The sequence below is a fragment of the Setaria italica genome, chromosome VII (assembly GCF_000263155.2).
Source record: "Setaria italica strain Yugu1 chromosome VII, Setaria_italica_v2.0, whole genome shotgun sequence".
In the NCBI taxonomy this organism is placed as follows: Eukaryota; Viridiplantae; Streptophyta; class Magnoliopsida; order Poales; family Poaceae; genus Setaria; species Setaria italica.
The window spans coordinates 18348383-18369855 of record NC_028456.1 but is presented as its reverse complement, the minus strand read 5'-3'; the positions used below and the strand labels follow the sequence as shown (position 1 = coordinate 18369855).

Sequence of the window (21473 nt, the reverse complement as noted above, 5' to 3'; positions counted from 1 at the left end):
CTGGTCGTGGGCTTTAGTGGGTTTTGGGTCGGCCGTCGGCAACTAGGCGGGGCTCAATTGGACATAACGGGCTGGCGGAACAGGCTAGTTGGGCTGTATACTTGGGCTAAGGAAAAAGAGCGCACGTGTTTCGGATGACGTAAGCGTAGACGCGACCTCTCTCTCTGTCGTCGCCTCGCCCTCGCGTAGCCGTCTCCGTCTCCCCCCCTTCTTATCTACTGACCCCCTCCCCCCCCCCCTCCCCGACCGCGAGAGCTACCGCTCCATCCCCTCCCCCTCACCCTAGGGCTCCGTCGCCGCGCCGGCGCAGCGTTCAGCCGCCGCCGCCGCCGTCGGCCCCGCCCGCCCTCTTCAGGACCACCCTCCTCCGGTCCCGCCACTCTCCTCCGCGCGTAATCTCTCCGGCTCAGGTTTCCCTTCCCCCGAATCAATCCCGTCCCGTGCCCTGTTCGTTCGTTCGTTCGTTTGTTTATCCATGTGGGTGTGCGTCCGCGGATGAATCTGGGGGGACTGGAATTTGCGGCACGTCCGCGGATGTTCTCCTCCCAGCTGGGGTGGCGTTTGGAGATGTGGATACTGGATAAGATTAAGGTGGCGGCTAGTCGTTTGAACGGGCAGGCACGCTAGCGGATTATTCTTGAAGTGTGTAGCGTAATATAGATGGAGCCAGACTAAATGAGATGTTTTGATGATGCTAATTACTGAAGCCTGAACCTAGGTGTTAGGGAAGAAATACTATCAAGATATGTTAGTTGCCTTTTCTATCCAACTGTGATCTGCAATGGTTAACTGTATTGCTTCCTAGGTTGTTGGTGTAATTTCCTTCCCCCTCTCATGTTCATGTTGCATGGTGCCTCTGGGATGTAAAGGGGAGTTTAATTTTGTTATGTTGGTGAATCTAGCAGGAACCGTGGTGTTAAACTAATATCTATCCAGTAGAAGTGTAGAACCTGTATGGGGGAAAAGTTATAAGCAAAGGAATGTCGTAGAGCCGATTTTACAGAATGATATCTTTTCTCCTGAAGTGAACTGTTGTCACCGTACAATTTTAGTTGATAACTTGTTTCCTGCATCACTAAGTGCTATGTGGCTTAGCTTCATGTGCTATTTGGCTTCTGATAGAATGCTGTACCTCTTGCAGGCTCCACTGATTTGGATAGGGATTCATTGGCTGATTCAATATGGAGGGGACTCTAGTTCAGTCCGCGATTGTTCCCACCGTATTACACCGGAGCAGCTCTGGTCGATCTCGTGTGCGCGCAAGGGCCACGATGCTGCGCAGTACGCCAACGCGGACCCTTACTCTTGGAGGCTTCCAAGGGCTGCGGCAGACAAATTTTCTGGACACGAGGTCCGTGGTTAAGCGTGACTTTGGATATATTGTAGCAAGTCAGATTTCGCGACCACGAGGTTCAGCATCAAGAGGGGTGGTTCGTGCCATGTTCGAACGCTTCACTGAAAAGGCCATCAAGGTGGTTATGCTTGCACAAGAGGAGGCCAGACGTCTAGGCCACAACTTTGTTGGGACAGAGCAGATTTTACTAGGTCTTATTGGTGAGGGAACTGGGATTGCAGCTAAGGTTCTGAAATCTATGGGAATTAATCTTAAGGATGCCCGAGTTGAAGTTGAGAAGATTATTGGCCGAGGTAGTGGGTTTGTGGCTGTTGAAATCCCATTCACACCCCGTGCCAAGCGTGTATTGGAACTGTCACTTGAAGAAGCTCGCCAGCTAGGTAATTCTTCACCTATCCACAGATTTACTAGTTCCATGTCACAGTCTTATTCGAAGTATATACCTTCATTCTTAATTTTCTGATTGCTTGCTATGTTCATGGCTCTGTGGGCATTACTTTAATTTTAGTCTGATTTAAACTGTGGTTTCCTTATAATCGGAAAAATCCTGGTTCTGAATTCCTCGTACCTATATTATTAGTCATGAAATAATTTTAATGCATGTTTCCGAGAGTTCATGAATGCATGATTATGCATAGTGGATTGCTCTCTAGCATGTATTATACTATTATGTTTGAATCTATGGCTAATTGCTGGTTTGGAATTATACTTAGGAGAAAATGCCATAAAGATGAGCAGGTTTTGCTTACAAAGCAGGCATTATCATTTACAACAGTGTTCTCGTGCATGCTACATTGCTCTATTAGCACACAGTAACTGTGAATCATTGCTCATGAAGCTGGTAATGAAATTATATTATATTATCTATTGTGCTCGGGTGAAACCTTGAGATTGCATCAATCATCGAGTCATTAGTACCAAAAACAATCTTGCTACTTGGCTGTCCTCTACATCTGTTCATTTCTGAGTTTGTCTCTTTTAAAAAAGGTACATATACTTTTTGCTAATATTCTTCAACGATCATGATTCAGGGCACAACTATATAGGATCTGAGCACTTACTCCTGGGGCTACTTCGCGAGGGTGAAGGTGTGGCCGCCCGTGTGCTTGAGAGCCTTGGTGCTGATCCAAACAACATCCGTACCCAGGTAAATCTTTTATTCTTGGTCATGGTCGATTCTTTTGAAGTCAAAATTATGCAGGTAGTCATATTTTACATGATGTGCAGGTCATAAGAATGGTTGGTGAAAGCACGGAAGCTGTTGGTGCTGGAGTTGGTGGAGGAACTAGTGGCCAGAAGATGCCCACACTTGAGGAATATGGTACTAATTTGACAAAACTGGCAGAAGAGGTATTTCTGTTTCTCCCTTTGGCTTGTTCTATCACATAAGTTAGCTAGTAAAGAAAATTAAGTCTAACCGTCTTGTGCTGCAGGGAAAACTTGACCCAGTTGTTGGCAGACAGAACCAGATTGAGCGTGTAACCCAGATTTTGGGCAGGCGAACAAAGAACAACCCCTGCTTAATTGGAGAGCCTGGTGTTGGCAAGACTGCTATTGCAGAGGGGCTGGCGCAGCGTATCGCCAATGGGGATGTCCCAGAAACAATTGAAGGAAAGAAGGTTTGTTTAGACCAACCTATTTTGGATCCATGCTGTTATGTGTCAATAGATTGCTGCACTTGCTATTCTTCCCAGATGTGCCCCTTGCGGGAGGATTCATCATTTTCACTTCCAAATTATGTAGTTTGTAGTAACGAACATGTTGCTTTTACCAGGTAAGTTCCTACTGTAACATGCCCAGGCAAGTTGATGTTGTGCTTTTGTATAGTACACTAACATCATTAGTATGAAGTGTGATTTTGTGCTTGGTGGGATCAGTATCGATTTCTTATATTGTCAAGTGTAGTTGAAAACAGAACAACCATTGTTTGCAAATAAATCATGTCTTCCTGATTACTCCCATGTTGTTTCAGAAAAAATGAACATTTTTTTTTCTCTGGGCCAGGTTATTACTCTTGACATGGGGCTTCTTGTGGCTGGTACCAAGTACCGTGGAGAGTTTGAAGAAAGATTGAAGAAGCTTATGGAGGAAATCAAGCAAAATGAAGATATTATTCTCTTTATTGATGAAGTGCACACACTTATTGGAGCTGGTGCAGCTGAAGGTGCAATTGATGCTGCTAACATCTTGAAACCAGCTCTTGCTAGAGGTGAATTGCAGGTACAGGTTCTTGATTTGGCATTATGTTGTTTGTGTCTTGTTAAAGTCCAAAGGTCCCAAAGCCCTTATCATAGTCGACTCTAGTAGTTATTCCTTCTACTTTGTAAACCATGCCCACAAATAGCATATGAACTTGCCCATTTACCCCCTAATTTACAACTATATGATGTTGTTTACTCTTCAGTGCATTGGTGCCACAACTCTGGATGAGTATAGGAAGCACATCGAGAAAGATCCTGCATTAGAGAGAAGATTCCAGCCAGTTAAAGTTCCAGAGCCAACTGTTGATGAAACAACACAGATCTTAAGAGGTCTTCGTGAGAGATATGAACTCCATCATAAGCTGAGATACACAGACGAAGCTCTAGTTGCCGCAGCACAGTTGTCATATCAGTATATCAGGTTTGCAAAGCGCCGTTCTTTTATAAAACTTTGGCTTATATGTCATGTCCATACAAATATGTACCACTGCTGGTTTTCTTTAGTGGCTGCAATTTTACCTTTTTAAAAAGTTTGTTTGACTTGGTCATGGTGATGTTGATAAATCTGTGGGGATCACTTTTTTGTAGAGTGGTAGTTTTGTTTCTGTTTCCTTAGTTAATGGTTATTCTGGGGCGAGCGAAAAGGGCCTGCAGTGATTTACATACAGATTTGCCATCATAATAGGAATGCTTGATTCAATTGTCCATTATTGAAAGATTGATCATATTCATATTACCCCAAGTTGTTAGTTCTTCCATGTTCATAGTGTATGCGAGGATTCCTTTGGCTGGATGAGTTAAGCTGCTTAAACTTTGATGTTTTGTCCTTCATCCATGGGACATGGTTGGTGTTTATCCTAGAAGCAAAAATGTCGAAGTACAATAATATATTTTGGGATCTGTCCAGCTTCTGTTTTTTTACTAGTCAAAGAACATATGGTTACAGAGTAGGTTTTAATAGATTAAAAGAAAAGCTCTATTCTTCTTGCAGAAAATTTATATGGGTTATTTTTTACATTCAAGTCTATCTTTAAGTCTACTTTTAACAAACTTGTTATTTAATTATTTCTCCAGTGACCGCTTCCTGCCTGATAAAGCTATCGACTTGATTGATGAAGCTGGATCCCGTGTTAGGCTGAGGCATGCACAGGTACTACCAGTGAATTGGTCTGATCCTAGACAATACAGTTAGCTGCATTGTTCTTTTCTGAACATGTCCTTTATATGTTATAGCTGCCTGATGAAGCCAAAGAGTTGGACAAAGAGCTCAGGCAGATAACCAAGCAGAAGAATGAGGCTGTACGTGGCCAAGATTTTGAGAAGGTATAACTTCTGAGAATTGCTTTATACTAAGATTCAGTGACTTGCTTATGTAAGAAATGTGTGTATGTGTATGTGTATGTTTTGCAAGGATATAAATTGAACAAACCATTTTTTATTTGTGTTGGGGAAATTCTGGATGCTAAAAGTTCTAATGCAATCAGAATAGTCATGATCCTCAAACAATTGTACTGCCTCTAGAACTTGTACACGTGATCTGATAATTATTGTTTGTTGACAGGCAGGGGAACTAAGAGATCGGGAAATGGAGCTGAAGGCCCAAATTACAGCCATTATTGACAAGAGCAAGGAGATGATTAAAGCAGAGACTGAATCTGGCGAAGTTGGTCCTCTTGTCACAGAGGCAGACATTCAGCATATTGTCTCCTCTTGGACTGGAATACCAGTGGAGAAAGTCTCAGCTGACGAGTCTGACCGTCTCCTTAAGATGGAGGAGACATTGCATACGCGTATCATTGGCCAGGACGAGGCTGTAAAAGCTATTAGCCGTGCTATCCGCCGTGCTCGTGTTGGCCTCAAGAATCCGAACCGACCAATTGCTAGCTTCATATTCTCCGGACCAACTGGTGTTGGAAAATCAGAATTAGCGAAGTCTCTGGCAGCCTACTACTTTGGCTCAGAGGAAGCTATGATCAGGCTGGACATGAGTGAGTTCATGGAGAGACATACTGTCGCCAAGCTCATAGGGTCACCTCCAGGTTATGTTGGCTACACTGAGGGTGGCCAACTTACTGAAGCCGTTCGTCGCCGTCCATACACTGTTGTTCTGTTTGATGAGATTGAAAAGGCACATCCAGATGTCTTCAATATGATGCTTCAGATCTTGGAAGATGGGAGACTAACTGACAGTAAAGGAAGAACAGTTGATTTCAAGAACACATTGCTGATCATGACATCCAATGTCGGGAGCAGTGTCATCGAGAAGGGAGGCCGTAAGATTGGGTTTGATCTTGACTATGATGAGAAGGACAGCAGCTACACCAGGATCAAGAGCCTGGTGACGGAGGAGTTGAAGCAGTACTTCCGGCCAGAGTTCCTGAACAGATTGGATGAGATGATTGTGTTCCGGCAGCTGACAAAGTTGGAGGTGAAGGAGATTGCTGATATTATGCTGAAAGAAGTATTTAATCGGCTCAAGGCGAAGGACATTGATCTCCAGGTCACTGAGAGGTTCCGCGATAGGGTTGTTGATGAAGGTTACAACCCGAGCTATGGTGCCAGGCCTCTGCGCCGTGCTATCATGAGGCTCTTGGAAGACAGTTTGGCAGAGAAGATGCTGGCTGGTGAGGTGAAAGAAGGTGACTCTGCTATTGTCGATGTGGATTCAGAAGGCAAGGTAATAGTCCTGAACGGTGGGAGTGGTGTTCCTGAGCCACTGGAACCTGCTCTCAGTGTCTAGGGGAGGCTGAAATCCTCGGTTTGGAATCTGGCCTTTTCACATCTCAGCGGGGCTCCTCATGAATTATGATAGTAAAACTAGATATACAGCGCTAGCCCCCTTCCGTTAGGTTTCTCTTTCATTGTTTTTTTTGGGGTTTCTTTTTGGAATTGAGGCAGTAGAAATGCTATGGAAATGAATAGGTAGGGGCAAAGTGGATGCTAGATCCTGAGTTGCTTTGTTTTTGGAAGGATTTTGGAAGCTTTATTTTTGGAAGGATGTCGGAAGCTTGGTTTCCTACATTACTGTATTGCTAGGTCATGCTTGCAGTAGGATATTGGATACGGTTGCACTGTTGTACGGAACCTTCCAATTATGTATGGAAATATAACTTATCCACGCCTTCAATAACAGTGGCTTATCATGATTCTAAGTCATGCTGGTTATTCTACAACACTGATGCTAGAACTGTACTTGAATGTTATTGCTCCTGTAGGTTGTAAATTTAGCACTGTTAAATCAAATTTTGCTGCATTACGCCTCTGTGCTGGTGTTAGAATGAACTAGTGATCGTAAAGCATTGCTCGTCAGTCGTCACGTTTGTTCCATGAAATTTGTAACTGCTGGAGCCTGGAGGCCTGGTCTGGCCAGTCTATGCTTAAATCAGATCAACGAGTACCTTTGTTCTCCTCAGCATCCGTGTATGCTCCAAGAAACATTTTCAGCTTTAAACTTGTAAGAGGCTGTGCGTGTTCCTTAACCATCACTTCAAGCGACGGGTTTAAGAGCACGCCTTGGGGTTCCGGGGATTGCTAGGGGTTAAATTGAGTGTCCTAGCCTTAGGTTTGGTCCAGCTAGGTTAAATTGTGCGTGTTCCTTAACCATCACTTCAATCTTTGCTCGACGAGTCTTTTTCTCATTTTCATTAGAGTTTTATTTTTCACAAAGAAGGTGCCATGTAAGAAAATAAAATGGTATGGCGCTAGAGCTGTTGAAAGAGGAAATATGTCAGATGAATCCTCGGTTCACACGGTTTCCAACATAGAAAACTCTATCATATATATATGAAGAGTAGAGTTTTATTTTCGTAAGTCTCCTGTCCAATTAAACGGTTCTGAAGAAATTAAATACTATGAACAAAAAGAAAAAAAAAATGAAACTTGCATCGGGAGGAATGGTTTTGTTTTATTAAAATCATGGCACTCTAAATGACGTTGCATCTTTAGAAATAACAAAACAAAACTTGTCATTAGAATTAAGATGAAAATTAGCTATATGTAGGAGATTATACGAAGCTTCCTATGCATCTTCTATAAGATGGTTAAGTTATGTATCTTTCTATCCACTAAGTCCATTTAGCTTAACCAGTACAGCTGCCAACCTTCTACCGCGTATATCATTTAACAACTTTTTTTTTACATTTGATTTGACAATCTGCAATCTTGTATCAATATTTCAGACAGACTAATTCAACATTTTAGAGGATCGTGTATATATGTACGGCTTGCTCCCTCTACCATCAAGGTTGTCCATCGCCTGATACATGTTTCCATATTATTTTACAAGTATTACAACCAATTCAACATTAAACGAAATCCGACTCAACATTTTGGATAAATTAATTGAGTATTTTGTAAGGATCGGGTATGTATACATATATGGAGAGTATACTTCGTGGTCGGGCTCATGCTCCTAGCCCACTCGCCATGTCTGCTGCATGCACCAGCTGAGCAGGTTGGGGCCAAGGCGCTGGAACACACATTAACTACGGTGATTATGGTAAATAAACACGTAAAGATCCGGTAGTTAATTCAGGCGGATTAGTTGATGGTTGTTTCGGGAACTTTGAGTTCACGGTTGTGGCGTGCGTGCAAGCTAGTGGTCTGGGTTACGATAATACGTGAGCAAGCAAGATTTGTGTACACATGCTGCATGTGTACGTGATTTTCTTTTTAATCATGCATCCGTATGTGTTAAGAGAACGAGACCATTCTGATATATATGTAGAACTAGTGCTTGCAATATATAATAAATATTTAGACGCTTATAAAAATACATGATGTACAACCGTCGGATTCCGGTAATACATAGAAGAGTGACGATCGTAGGAAATTGTTACTATTATGATGAGTTGAATTTACCATGAAATCGTTACTATCATGATGAGTTGAATTTATGAAGTTTCACGTTAAGAGAATGTGGATGCCACGAGTTGATAATTAGGATGGAGAGTTATTACAATCTTCTTGTGTGTTTTCAAGGAACCAATTAGTATAATAACGGAACGAATTTACCATGAATTAGTCACGAGAATTTGGAAGTCACGAGGCGATAATTAGAAATTTAGGATGCAGAGTTACAACAATTTTGCGTCAAGCTGTTACCAAGGGACCAATTACTGTAATGATGAGGGGACATGAAATGTTTACAAGAATTTGCATGACGCAAAACAATAATTAGGATGGGAAGTTACCACTTTTTTCATCAAGCAACCAATTACTATAGTAAGGAGACGAATTTACCATAACGTAACATATTTACAAGAATTCAAACAAAATACTGGGACAGAAGTTTTTGACATAAATCATCTGCTATAAACTTCAAGATCGAGCTTTTTGTGCCTAGTCTGTCAGAAGCTTCCTGATCATGTTCGGTGGGTTGTAAAGCTTCCCGAACCGAGGTACCTTTTCCTGCATTTGTAGTGAGATAAAATTAGAAGGAATGAACTAGCTTTGCATATGTTAACGAACAAACAGAATGGAATTGAACCTTCACCAGTACAGCGGTAGGTCATTTATCAGCAAAATTACAATATGCTAGTGCTAGTTACGAAGCTAATAGAGTTACAGTAACAATAGCAAGAAAAATTGACATATCAAATTTTTTATTCTAGCAAAATATGGCCTGGGACTTATAAAGTGAGAATTGAGTTACCATACAACAGGTAAAAAAAATAACTTCACTGGTTCACAATCAACCACATTACATGATGGAATTTTCCCAATTATACTAGGTGGATGGAATCAGGAACCAAATGATTGTGATTTCAATTGGGAAAATATAGAAAGAAAACTGGCAGATATCTCTTTGCTTGTATTGAGGATGCAGCAGATCTGCTGGAACAAATCGATTTCAATATGCAAGGGTGAAGAAATTGAAAATCTCACTGAGAAATTAGGACTCACCAACGAATAAAAAGGCAGCAGCAAGAAAAATTGGGGGTAATCACAACTTGCAGTTGCATGATCATCTGCAGCAAGAAATCCGCGTTGCACGAATCAACGAATGTTCCTAAATCTGTCAAAAAAAAAGAGAAAAAGATAAATGTTTGACAAAAAAGAGAGAAAAAAAGCAAAAGCGGCCTGTGCTGGTCGGGTTACGGGCCGCCGTTGGGCTAAACGGGCTGCGCAGGGATGGGATGGGATGACGTACGGTTCACTCCACCGAACACGCTGCGCCAGCTCTCGTCGCCTTCCTCCTCTCCTTATCCCTTGACCTCTCCCACCTTCCTTCCTTCCCTGTTCCCTCCCCACTACCGCGGCAGGCAGAGGCAGCTACCCCCTCCCTCCCGTCTGCTCCGCCGCCTCCTCTCGTTTCCACTCGCCGGCGCAGGGTCGAGACGCCTACGCCGGCGCCCGCTCCACGGCCCCTCTCTGGGAGACGAACCTCGGCGTGGCCTCGTGGTAATCTCCCTGTCCCCCTTTCCCCGTACGGATATCCATGGGGTGTCTGTCGGTTTGTCTTGAAAATTTTCTCGACGGTGCATCCCTAGGCTGACAGCGTGGCGCATCCGCGGGTGCTTCCGTAGCGGGTAGCGCGCATAGCTGCGGCGGCGTGGCTTTTGATGCGCGTCGCCTAAGCTAGATGTTGCCCGCTTGAGGTGCTGCTGCGGATACGATTTTGGTAGAGGGCGTCTTGTTGGCTGAACCACCAACCATATCTGTTGATTTTGGTAGCGTGGCGTGCTGGAGGGGTAATCAATGTGGAATGCTGAATTGCACACCTGTGTCAACACAGGAAAGACTGTAGACTCGGTGGAATGCTGAATTGCACACCTGTGTCGACACAGGAAAGACTGTAGACTCGATTCTGGAAATATAATCTGTTCTAGATCTACAACCGTTTAAATTTGGGGTTGCCATGGTATCTAGTGGTTTTGTGAATTTCTGTCACCTTAGCTGCAAACTCATTTCTTATGTGGGAGCTAGTTCACTTAGCTGCATCTGTCCACCACTCAACATTTCGTGATACTTATAATTTTACTAAGTTCCTTTTGCGATTTTTCAGGGCTTGGTAGATAGAGGACCAGGATTGTCTCCTGCTAGTTCGATATGGAGGGGGCTCTAGTTCAGTCTGCAATTGTTCCGACCATCTACAGAAGCAACTCTGGTCGGTTCCGTGTGCGTGCAAGGGCCAGAACAAATGCCACAATGGTGCGGAATATGCCGACAAGGACCCTTACTCTTGGCGGCTTCCAAGGGCTGCGTCAGACAAATTTTCTGGACACGAGGTCCGTGGTCAAGCGGGACTTTGGATCTATTGTGGCAAGCCAGATTGCAAGGCCGCGGGGGTCGGCGTCAAGGGGGGTGGTTCGCGCCATGTTCGAGCGCTTCACTGAAAAAGCAATCAAGGTGATTATGCTTGCGCAGGAGGAGGCAAGGCGTCTGGGCCACAACTTTGTTGGGACGGAGCAGATTTTGCTCGGGCTTATTGGTGAGGGCACTGGAATTGCTGCTAAGGTTCTCAAGTCCATGGGAATCAATCTTAAGGATGCCCGAGTGGAAGTTGAGAAGATCATTGGACGAGGCAGTGGGTTTGTGGCTGTTGAAATCCCATTCACACCTCGTGCAAAACGTGTACTGGAACTCTCCCTTGAAGAAGCCCGCCAGCTAGGTATTACCTTCACTTATTCACCTTTTCTTTTGCTAGTTTTATGTTGCAATCCAATTGTCATTTGGTCTGGCTGGTTAATATGTCCTCACCCATAACTTTATCTGTGTGCTTACTAGTTACTACTATCTGTGAACTTCGTTGACACACCTCTTTTTTTTTTCCTTCAAATTAGTGCAAATTCTAGTATTCTAGATTCCTGGTATGGCACCCCATTCTGACTTTCTCAGTGACATTGGGAAATGCAAAATGCCTGTTTTTATGTTTATTAACTAATTCCAGATTTTGAATGACACCAAGACAAGTGTTGCCATTTTGTGGGACTTGAGCATAAATCTAGTACCATTATACTAAAATAATTAATAGGCACTTTTATATAACATTGCACTATAAGGTGTGCAGAAGTGTGGAATGACAACTATATAGTATTGTTCCTGAAGATTACGCTGATTGTAATTTTACCCTTTTTTGGGGTTAAGTTTAAACCTTGTGATATCACCAGATTGTCTGGTTCTTAACAACATAGCAATGTGTTTGTGTATCATTCATTTTTGATTTAAAAGTATATACATGCGTGTGATTTCAGTTGGTTATGTATTTGTTATATTTCTCTCTGAGCTTACTGTTTCCTGTGAACTTTGTTGATATACATCTACATTTTTAATTGGATCAGTGTAAGCTCTTTGTTCATTTGTTGCCGATATGGTGTCTTGTTCAGGCTTTTAAGTTATTGATTCAGAATGCTTCTAAGTTACTATGGGTACTATTGATTAGATCATGTGGGGGTTTGAATAGAAATGGGGACTATCATGTGGGGTTTGAATAGAAATGAGAGACTATCATACTAAATTATCAATATACACACTGATGTTCCTTTGGTATGTATTTACATTGCAATAAGCACAGGTGTGAAACTACAACTATAATATTGTTCTCTAGGATTATGCGTAGCTCATCTTGAACTCTGGTGATACCTTGTTATATCACATCAAATTATCTTGTCCTTAAAACGACTCGTGCGAGTTGGTTAGCCATTTACATTCATCCTTTTTCAAGTTTGGAATCTGCTACTCCTGTGTAGTAGTTTGTTGTAAAGCAATATGTGCATATTCTCACTTATGTTCTTCCATTTTCGTTCCTTAGGGCATAACTATATAGGATCTGAACACTTACTCCTGGGGCTACTTCGTGAGGGTGAAGGTGTTGCAGCCCGCGTGCTTGAAAGCCTTGGTGCTGATCCAAACAACATCCGCACCCAGGTAGATTTCTTTACTGTTGCTTTTCTTGGCCAATTTTCTTTTGAGCCAAAATTATTCAGGGAGTGATGTTGACATGATATCCATTGTGCAGGTCATAAGAATGGTCGGTGAAAGTACAGAAGCTGTTGGTGCTGGAGTTGGTGGAGGAAGCAGTGGCCAGAAGATGCCCACACTTGAAGAATATGGTACAAATTTGACAAAATTAGCAGAAGAGGTATATCCTCTTTCCCCAATCTGCTTGTTGCTTTACTTGCATAGGTAATAGTGAAGATTAAAACAAAAACTCACCTTCTTTTCGTGCAGGGCAAATTGGACCCAGTTGTTGGTAGACAGGATCAAATCGAGCGTGTGACACAGATTTTGGGCAGGCGGACAAAGAACAACCCCTGCCTCATTGGAGAGCCTGGTGTTGGTAAGACTGCTATTGCTGAGGGGCTAGCTCAACGTATTTCCAACGGGGATGTTCCTGAGACAATTGAAGGAAAGAAGGTTAGTCTGGACCGTCCTGTGTCATCTGGGCACCAGTTTTTGTTTTTTAGTGCTTGTGTAGATAAGTAGCATTACTATTTCATTTCTTTCAAGGTTTCCTTTTGGTCTGAATTCGTTATGCTAATTTACAAAAGTAGCTCATTATGAATTAGTCTACTTCCTCTGCTGGGCAAGTTTTTGTAACATACCCAGGTTTATTTGTGAACTTACTTTTCAACGGTGGACTGGTTGCCATTAGTGTGACAATTAGGATCTGCATTGATTTCTGATATTATCAGATGTTGGTGCAAAGGGAACTAAATGTTTTTTTTGCAAATATAATCAGATGTAAATCAGGCATCCATAATTAGACGTCGTATTGTTTTTAGAACTAAAAAACACGTACCCCGCTCTTGGGTTTGCATTAGTGCGATTGCTATGGTCAGAATTGATTTATGATGTTATCAGATGGTGATATTCTCAGTAGGCTTTGCAGATTTTAGTGGTAAATCATGTGTACCTAATTATCCTCCTTGTTTGGATAATCTGATCAGTATTTCTCCTGTTCTCTGGTTAGGTTATTACTCTTGACATGGGACTCCTTGTTGCTGGAACCAAATACCGTGGAGAGTTTGAAGAGAGACTGAAGAAACTTATGGAGGAAATTAAGCAAAATGAAGACATTATTCTCTTTATTGATGAAGTGCACACACTTATTGGAGCAGGTGCAGCAGAAGGTGCAATTGATGCTGCAAATATTTTGAAGCCAGCTCTTGCCAGAGGTGAACTGCAGGTATAAGTTCCTGACTTTGCCTTCTGTTGCTTCTAGTATTACATTATTTGTCTTATTAGCTCATATGGCTGGTTTAGTTTAGAGAAAGTCATAAAGGCCTCATCTAGACTGATTCCAGAATTGTGTGATTATCCCTAGTTAACCACTTCTTTTTATATTCTGTTCCCTCTGTAGTGCATCGGTGCAACAACGCTGGATGAGTATAGGAAGCATATAGAGAAGGATCCTGCCTTGGAAAGAAGGTTTCAACCAGTTAAGGTTCCTGAGCCTACTGTTGATGAAACAATACAGATCTTAAGAGGACTTCGTGAAAGATATGAGCTTCACCACAAGTTGCGATACACAGATGAAGCTTTAATTGCTGCCGCACAGCTGTCTTATCAGTATATCAGGTTCGCAATACGCCTAAATTTTAAGTAACATCATATCTTTTTGCTGCATTTTACCTTTTGAAGAAGTCACTTGGATATAGCCATGGTGTAGTCATATACTTTGTTTTGGCTGTTTGGTTTACTTTTTCCTTGCATAGAAAAATGCCGTGCAGCTTTTTATAGATTCTGAAGCAGTACGTGTTTTGATTGTTCTCCATTGAATGTTCCATAACATTATCCGGACTTTGCTAAATTTATTTGCAATCTGTGATTCCCTTTGCTTCAGATTTTTGCTAAAAGAATGTGAGCAGGTGTTCTAAATTGCATAGCACTTAGGTTTCACCCTTAATTTATGTGACATACATGGTATTTTGAACCTACTTGTTAATTCCAATCATCTGTTTTGAGATTTTGAGCAATTTCTATTTGCCACATTCTAGGATCCAAGTAAAATTTCTAGGTTAGTCAAAGAATATATGATTATAGCTGAACAAAATAAATAGTGTATTTTTCTCAAAGAGAGAATGCATCTAATATTTATATTTGTCAGACATTTTATAATAACATAATTTTATATTTCTTTTATTTCCTCAGTGACCGCTTCCTGCCTGACAAAGCCATTGACTTAATTGATGAAGCTGGGTCTCGTGTTAGGCTGAGGCACGCCCAGGTAACGAATGCTGAATTTTTCGGGCTACAAGCAATATGCTTCACTGCATTTTTCTTGCTGAGTGTGGTTCTTTGGCGTTACAGCTCCCTGATGAAGCCAAAGAGCTGGACAAAGAGCTTCGGCAGATAACCAAGCAGAAAAACGAGGCTGTACGAGGCCAAGATTTTGAGAAGGTATGTTACTGTTGCACAGCTATAAATTGATCTAACCATATTCACTTTTTCAGAGGACCATGAACAATTTCTACCATCTCCATATTTTCATGTTATCTCATCATTATTGTTTTTATGAATTGATTTGACCATCTCATGGGAAATAAAAAAATGGCTTTGGATGTAACACAGACTCTGATGCTATTGGAGTTTTACATGGATCCTCAACCAGCTGTACTGCTTCTAAAATATTGTCCATGTTATCTTATCGACTTATTGTATTTGTTCCTTGATAGGCTGGTGAATTAAGGGATCGGGAAATGGAGCTGAAGGCCCAGATTACAGCCATCATCGACAAGAGCAAAGAAATGATTAAAGCAGAGACTGAATCTGGTGAAGTTGGTCCTCTTGTCACAGAGGCAGACATTCAGCATATCGTCTCCTCTTGGACTGGAATTCCTGTGGAGAAAGTCTCATCTGATGAGTCTGATCGTCTCCTTAAGATGGAGGAGACACTACACACACGTATCATTGGTCAGGACGAAGCAGTCAAAGCTATTAGCCGTGCTATTCGACGTGCTCGTGTCGGGCTCAAGAATCCGAATCGTCCAATTGCTAGCTTCATATTCTCTGGACCTACTGGAGTTGGTAAATCAGAATTAGCAAAGGCTCTGGCGGCTTACTACTTTGGCTCAGAGGAGGCTATGATCAGGCTTGACATGAGTGAGTTCATGGAGAGACATACTGTCTCCAAACTCATTGGATCACCTCCAGGTTATGTTGGCTACACCGAGGGAGGCCAATTGACTGAAGCAGTTCGTCGCCGTCCGTACACTGTTGTTCTCTTTGATGAGATTGAAAAAGCACATCCAGATGTTTTCAACATGATGCTTCAGATCTTAGAAGATGGGAGGCTAACTGACAGCAAGGGGCGCACTGTTGATTTCAAGAACACACTATTGATCATGACATCGAATGTCGGAAGCAGTGTCATTGAGAAGGGAGGCCGTAAGATTGGGTTCGATCTTGACTATGACGAGAAGGACACTAGCTACAACAGGATCAAGAGCCTGGTGACGGAGGAGTTGAAGCAGTATTTCCGTCCAGAATTCTTGAACAGATTGGATGAGATGATTGTGTTCCGGCAGCTGACAAAATTGGAGGTGAAGGAGATTGCAGACATTATGCTGAAGGAAGTGTTCAACAGGCTTAAGGCCAAGGACATTGATCTCCAGGTTACAGAGAAGTTCCGTGATAGAGTTGTTGATGAGGGTTACAACCCAAGTTATGGTGCCCGGCCTTTGCGGCGTGCTATCATGAGGCTTCTGGAGGATAGTCTGGCAGAGAAGATGCTTGCTGGTGAGGTGAAAGAAGGTGACTCTTGCATTGTGGATGTGGATTCTGAGGGCAAGGTAATAGTCCTGAATGGCAGTAGTGGTGTTGCTGAGCCCTTGGAACCTGCTCTAAGTGCCTAACTGAGGTAGAAAAATCTTTGGTCTGAAAGATGGCCTTCTGTACAAGTCAGCTGGGCTCCTCATGATGGTAAAAACTTGATTGACATGGCTCGCCCACCCCATTAGACGCTTTATCTAGATATTTTTTCAGTTGGAAGTGAGGCAGTAGGAATGCTATGGAAATGAATAGGCAGAGACGCATTTAGCGAACACACTGTATGCTAGACCTTGAGTTGCCTTGTTTTTGAAAGAAACTTGGAATTTTCAGTTCCCTGCAGTTACTTGTATCATTACTTCATTAGGGTTCTGCTAGCAGGATGACACGGATATCGCTTGCACTGTCGTACTTAAATCTCCCAGCTTGCACTGTCGTACTTAAATCTCCCAGTTATGTATGGATGTAACTTATTCAAGTCACAAATAACATTGATGGGTGATTGTATGTTCTTTTTTTGAGAGTAAGATAATGGTATGTTGTTAGGGCGCCTGGATCATCAGGTTTCCTTTCTTTTCTTTTTTGTTCATTGATTGCACTGTGGTTAGCGTTCTATTCTGCGTGTCAGTAACCAGAAACCATTAGTGGATTCAATGGATGCTATAATTTTCCCTTTTCCACAGGTTTCTGAATGTTGACGTGCACTAAAGAGTGCCCGTGTAATGGAACATATTTCCATTGCATCTCTACATCTTACAATACAATCTCAGTTTCAAGGACATCTTGTTACACTTGGGGAGACGAACCCGATTGCGTTTGCCAGTGTCAACCGGATCACGGCATACGCAGCCTGAGTTAGCTGCACGCTTACAAACATACACGGGGGAGAGGCTTTCCTCTCAACGACCACCAAGAACTTATCTCCCATCACTCGAACGACTCCGGCAGCGGCCGGCCGGCGAGGAAGGCCCTGAAGAGCCCGAGCGACCTCTCCGGCTGCGAGAATGGCGCCTCGTGCGACGCGCCCCGCACCGTGGCGAAGGAGAGCGCGCCGCCGCCGAACACCCGCGTCCACCCGCCGACCTGCTTCCCCTGGAACCAGGCCCGGTACGGCGCCGTCGCGTTGAGCCGGAGCCTGCTCGCCAGCCGGCTCACCAGCGTCCTGCTCCCTGTCAGCGGGATCACCGAGTCCTGGTCGCCGCTGCAGACGCAATGCAGGCAAAGAAACATGATGAGATTTTTTTCCCCCCAGCGTCAGGTTCTGTATGCCTGCATCTGCCTGAAATGAGAACTGCATTCTGTATATGCAGATGCCAGCTTGGAGCAATCGGTTTCTTCAGAAGTTCAGATGATCACCTGTAAACCAGCACGGGGATGCCGGACTTCACGAGCGCTCCGACGGTGTTGATGGTGGGGATCTGGAGGTCCAGCTGCTTGTACTCAAGAACACTGCTCAATTGAACCAAAGTACCAAACATTGCGGAGTCAGTTGATCTCGATGACGAAATGCAGAATTGAACACTGAAATGGAGCAATCGCCGAGCATCTGAGAGCAAGTTCAGACAGGGAGCGCGCACACACTCTCACCTGCTGCAGACCGTCCACCTCTGCACGCCGCCGCTGAGGCGGGCGTGCATGGCCTGCTGCACGTCCTTCCGGTTCAGGTAGCTCATCGTCTCGTCCTCCACGCACACGTCCAGCTCCCTGCTCCCTTGCTGCACGGTGAACACAAACAGAAGACAATGTCAACAATATAACATGCTAACAACCTCCAAGCATGGTGAACGATGGCAAAGTCAACAACCTGGGGGGAAAGGATTTGGGACTGCATCAGGACAGAGGAGATGCAGACGTCCAGGGTGACGTCGTACTTATCGACGAACCGGCTGGTCTCCCTGGTCACCTGGCTCATCACCCGGTCGCAGGACGCGCTCAGGGAGCCGTGGTAGTACTCGCTCACATACCGCGAGTAGTTGCACACCGTCGTGAAGATGTTGTAGGTCGAATCCGAGATCAGGCCGTGCGACCAGAAGAACTCGGCCCTCGAGTTGAAATCGGTGGAGAATTCGAGGACCGGGTTACCCAGCTATTGAACCAATGGGAGGGAATTAAGCAGTAAGTACACCTTTGTCCAATGCCTGAAATTATTTAGCAGTTGAGGTTTCCATAACTAAGCTTGTTAGGAATTTGCTTACAGCAATGCCTTTCAGATTGAATAGCTTCTCCTTCTTGTTGAATTCAACCATGCGCTGTGCTAACTGTGGGACATAGTGGCCTGAAAAAAAAATCCTACTAGTCAGGAGATGAAGTTACAAATTCAGAATTGGAGCAACTTCAGGATGCTGGTGGAGTAAAATGGCTTTACCAGCATAGCTCTCTCCTGTAATGTACAGGTCCCTGCCCTTGTACTGTGGGAACTTGGCAAACCAGCCTTGCAAGAACTTCAAATTGTCTCTGGCTTCAGAAATTTAAAAGACCCCAAGAATAATTAGCCTGCCAGTCAAACTCTACAGCAAAAATGAGCTATGATTAGAACTCACCTGTCATGCTGTCACCAACACCCTGATAGAAGGAAGGATCAGTGGAGTATGAGAAGCCAACTCCTGCAGGGCTCTCCAAATACAGCATGTTGGCCTCTGGAACAACAAACAGGTACCAAAAGGGAAATTAAGGCCTCCTAAATTTCTGACCTTTTCCCACCAAAAAGAAGTACCAACCAAAAAGGAGCCATTGTGCACCAAAAGTTTTGCTTTGGTGCGGTTACTACAACTTGCAAGAAATGCTCACCTTTGTTCCAGCTATACTCATTCCTGACTAGCACATTGCCACTAGGCCTGAATGGCCCATTCTCTGAGAACGCCCCCACTCCTACGGATGAACACCCAGGTCCTACATTCACATGCATGAGCATCACCAGAATCTCTTTCCAAGACAAAAAAAGAAGAAGATTGCATTGGCAGCAGAACACAAAACTTCAAGGGGAGGGGGAAAGTAACCCTGATAAGAATCCTAGAGGGAATCTGATTTCATCCTATACCCTCCCCCTAAAAAGAACGAAAGATGCTATATAGGAGCCTTTTGCTTTCTTTTTCGAAAATTTTTCATTTCCATGTTCAACTAGAATTACCTTCTAAACATTAGTAAAATCAAAAGGTCTGCTTTTAACTCTCTATCGCTGAAGAAGAAATATGTCTATAGTTTTTTTTTTTGGAGTAAGAACTGAACAGATTAAATATTTAGCCACATGTGCATTTGCACTGAAAATTGAGCTCCCTTCTCCTCATTGGCATCATCCATGATGCTCCATTGCTCCATTTCTATTCCACCCAGGTCTTATCAAACTACCCTTGCACGCCGCGCCAGATTGAAACACCCCACTAGGCAATAATTCAGCAAAACGCACAGTGACAGAGCTCTGCCGACAAGTGAATTTTACCTCCGTTGAGCCAGAGCACGAGCGGCTTGGCCGCCGGATCCGCCTCCGCCTCGGCGAAGTAGTAGAAGAGCGACCGCTTCCCGGCGTCGTCCACCGGGACGTAGCCGGCGTACTGCGCGAAGCCCACCGGCGGCTGGCCCGGCAGGCCGCCGATCTTGTCCTCCGCCGCCGCCGCCTGCGCGCAGCGGCCACCGCCGAGCATCAGCGCCGCCGCGCACACCAATGCCGCAGCGACGGCGCCCCTGCGTCCCTGCATGTTGTTGGTTGCAGGAGATGCAGAGCAGGAGCACTGGAGCAGGGGAGAGAGGAGTGCAGGGAGTGAGCAGTGGGTGAGTGAATGCTGCAGGGTGGCGAGGTGAGAAATGGATGGATGGCAATAAATAGGTCTGACATCTGCAGGTGTTGCGTGTGTGCAACACATTGCCTAGTTAACCCTCCTGTTATTAGTATAAAAATGTTAAGTGTTTGTTTAGTACCAGTTTATACCTTTTAAACTCTTAAGGTTTGGTTGACTGATGTAAACGATATGGAGTTTAAGTGAAAAAGGCAGGCTTGCTGAGTGCCTCCTGCTCATATCACTTTCCGTGGCTCATATCAGTAAACAGTGATCTTTAGATGATGGTGGATGCACTGTAAGCTTGTTTTCCCCCCCAAATTTATGCAGGAACCGGTGGAAGATAGGTGGTTGAAAGCTGGGAAGCTCTCAAAATAGCATGCATCATGTGCGGAGACCAGAGAGACCTCTTTAGAGTTTTCCTTCCTTTTCAACTGCAAGATGTACCTTCAACTAATACTGTCACCTTTATTTACATGTGGAAATTCAGTTCCATTTTAGTTATTGTTTTTCTGCTAGATCTATAGATTTGTACCAAAATGTTGGCATTAGCTGTACCTTCAACTAATACTGTCACCTTTATTTACATGTGGAAATTCAGTTCCATTTTAATTATTGTTTTTCTGCTAGATCTATAGATTTGTACCAAAATGTTGGCATTTAGTATAGAGGGAAACAATTAGGTCATGCAAACTCTAACAGTATTCTTCACAATCTATATCATTATATACCTATATCGTACGGTTTACGAAATGCTCTTTGGATTACCATTATTATAAATAGAAATATTGTAGATATATATAGAAGATGTGATATCTAAATATGTAATTTAGAGTAAAGTACACCATCAGTCCATGAATCATTGACCTTTCATGTTTGCAGCATCTAGAATTTTGAATTTGAGAAAGTGACAGTCCTAGTTGCAGCATCTAGAATCTTCAACTAACACCTCCCCCGTCGTCGCTACTAGAGCCCGCGGCATCAGCTTATCCGGCCGCGGCAGTTGCTCCTCGCAGACCCTCGTTGCTGCTCTAGCCACCACGTGGCCCTTGCCGTCGCAGGAACAGGAGCAAGGCGGGGCGGTGGCCGCCGCCGTCGCAGTACTACTTTAAAATGGCAAGGGTATGATAGTCCAACAGTACAATTAGCTGGTGGATCTAAACACCCTAGCTTAGCTTTTTTTGTGTTTAGCTTAACTGGCTAAAATTTAGATGGGTGGATGTAAGCATGACCTATTTCTTATACAGAACCTTTACAATCATGGTATAAATGGTATAAAGAGGGCCATCCGTTGCCTAGATCTGAGTTAATCCATACTGTACGGTTGAATGGTTGATCCGGTTTAATTTGTGTTAGCCGTAGTGTCTGTCAGGCGTACTACGGACGTGTGCCCCCAGCATTTTCTCACGGCCGGGTTTATCGGTGGGCCAGGGCCAC

At 43.7% G+C, this 21473-nt stretch overlaps 3 protein-coding genes across 3 annotated transcripts; 2 read left to right on the top strand and 1 right to left on the bottom strand.

Moving 5' to 3' along the window:
- Window positions 1–243: 243 nt before the first annotated feature.
- LOC101754798 (chaperone protein ClpC1, chloroplastic) lies at window positions 244–6728 on the top strand. The gene is made up of 10 exons (XM_004975398.4): window positions 244–410; window positions 1142–1734; window positions 2386–2501; window positions 2582–2704; window positions 2788–2973; window positions 3359–3574; window positions 3759–3976; window positions 4630–4705; window positions 4789–4878; window positions 5117–6728. The coding sequence occupies exons 2-10, from the start codon at window positions 1182–1184 to the stop codon at window positions 6293–6295; spliced, it is 2757 nt and encodes a 918-aa protein (XP_004975455.1). The 5' UTR covers window positions 244–410; window positions 1142–1181; the 3' UTR covers window positions 6296–6728.
- A 3041-nt stretch (window positions 6729–9769) lies between these two features.
- LOC101754399 (chaperone protein ClpC1, chloroplastic) lies at window positions 9770–16779 on the top strand. The gene is made up of 10 exons (XM_004975397.4): window positions 9770–9957; window positions 10562–11167; window positions 12308–12423; window positions 12515–12637; window positions 12727–12912; window positions 13469–13684; window positions 13859–14076; window positions 14650–14725; window positions 14809–14898; window positions 15174–16779. The coding sequence occupies exons 2-10, from the start codon at window positions 10606–10608 to the stop codon at window positions 16350–16352; spliced, it is 2766 nt and encodes a 921-aa protein (XP_004975454.1). The 5' UTR covers window positions 9770–9957; window positions 10562–10605; the 3' UTR covers window positions 16353–16779.
- A 179-nt stretch (window positions 16780–16958) lies between these two features.
- Window positions 16959–20064, bottom strand: LOC101754004 (serine carboxypeptidase-like 45). The gene is made up of 9 exons (XM_004975396.4): window positions 19703–20064; window positions 19054–19155; window positions 18807–18902; window positions 18632–18724; window positions 18462–18541; window positions 18071–18352; window positions 17854–17981; window positions 17623–17715; window positions 16959–17467 (listed from the first exon to the last, which is right to left on the bottom strand). The coding sequence occupies exons 1-9, from the start codon at window positions 19956–19958 to the stop codon at window positions 17194–17196; spliced, it is 1404 nt and encodes a 467-aa protein (XP_004975453.2). The 5' UTR covers window positions 19959–20064; the 3' UTR covers window positions 16959–17193.
- Between the last annotated feature and the right edge of the window lie 1409 nt (window positions 20065–21473).

Excerpts from the sequence above, each read along its gene's own strand:
- LOC101754004 (XM_004975396.4), bottom strand. The coding sequence starts at position 19,958 with ATGCAGGGACGCAGGGGCGCCGTCGCTGCGGCATTGGTGTGCGCGGCG. Across the intron at positions 19,156-19,702 it reads CGTGCTCTGGCTCAACGGAG|GACCTGGGTGTTCATCCGTA; the intron begins GTAAAATTCACT and ends ATGTGAATGTAG. Across the intron at positions 18,903-19,053 it reads TGAGTATAGCTGGAACAAAG|AGGCCAACATGCTGTATTTG; the intron begins GTGAGCATTTCT and ends TTGTTGTTCCAG.
- LOC101754399 (XM_004975397.4), top strand. The coding sequence starts at position 10,606 with ATGGAGGGGGCTCTAGTTCAGTCTGCAATTGTTCCGACCATCTACAGA. Across the intron at positions 12,424-12,514 it reads CAAACAACATCCGCACCCAG|GTCATAAGAATGGTCGGTGA; the intron begins GTAGATTTCTTT and ends TCCATTGTGCAG. Across the intron at positions 14,077-14,649 it reads CTGTCTTATCAGTATATCAG|TGACCGCTTCCTGCCTGACA; the intron begins GTTCGCAATACG and ends TTATTTCCTCAG.
- LOC101754798 (XM_004975398.4), top strand. The coding sequence starts at position 1,182 with ATGGAGGGGACTCTAGTTCAGTCCGCGATTGTTCCCACCGTATTACAC. Across the intron at positions 2,705-2,787 it reads TGACAAAACTGGCAGAAGAG|GGAAAACTTGACCCAGTTGT; the intron begins GTATTTCTGTTT and ends CTTGTGCTGCAG. Across the intron at positions 4,879-5,116 it reads GTGGCCAAGATTTTGAGAAG|GCAGGGGAACTAAGAGATCG; the intron begins GTATAACTTCTG and ends GTTTGTTGACAG.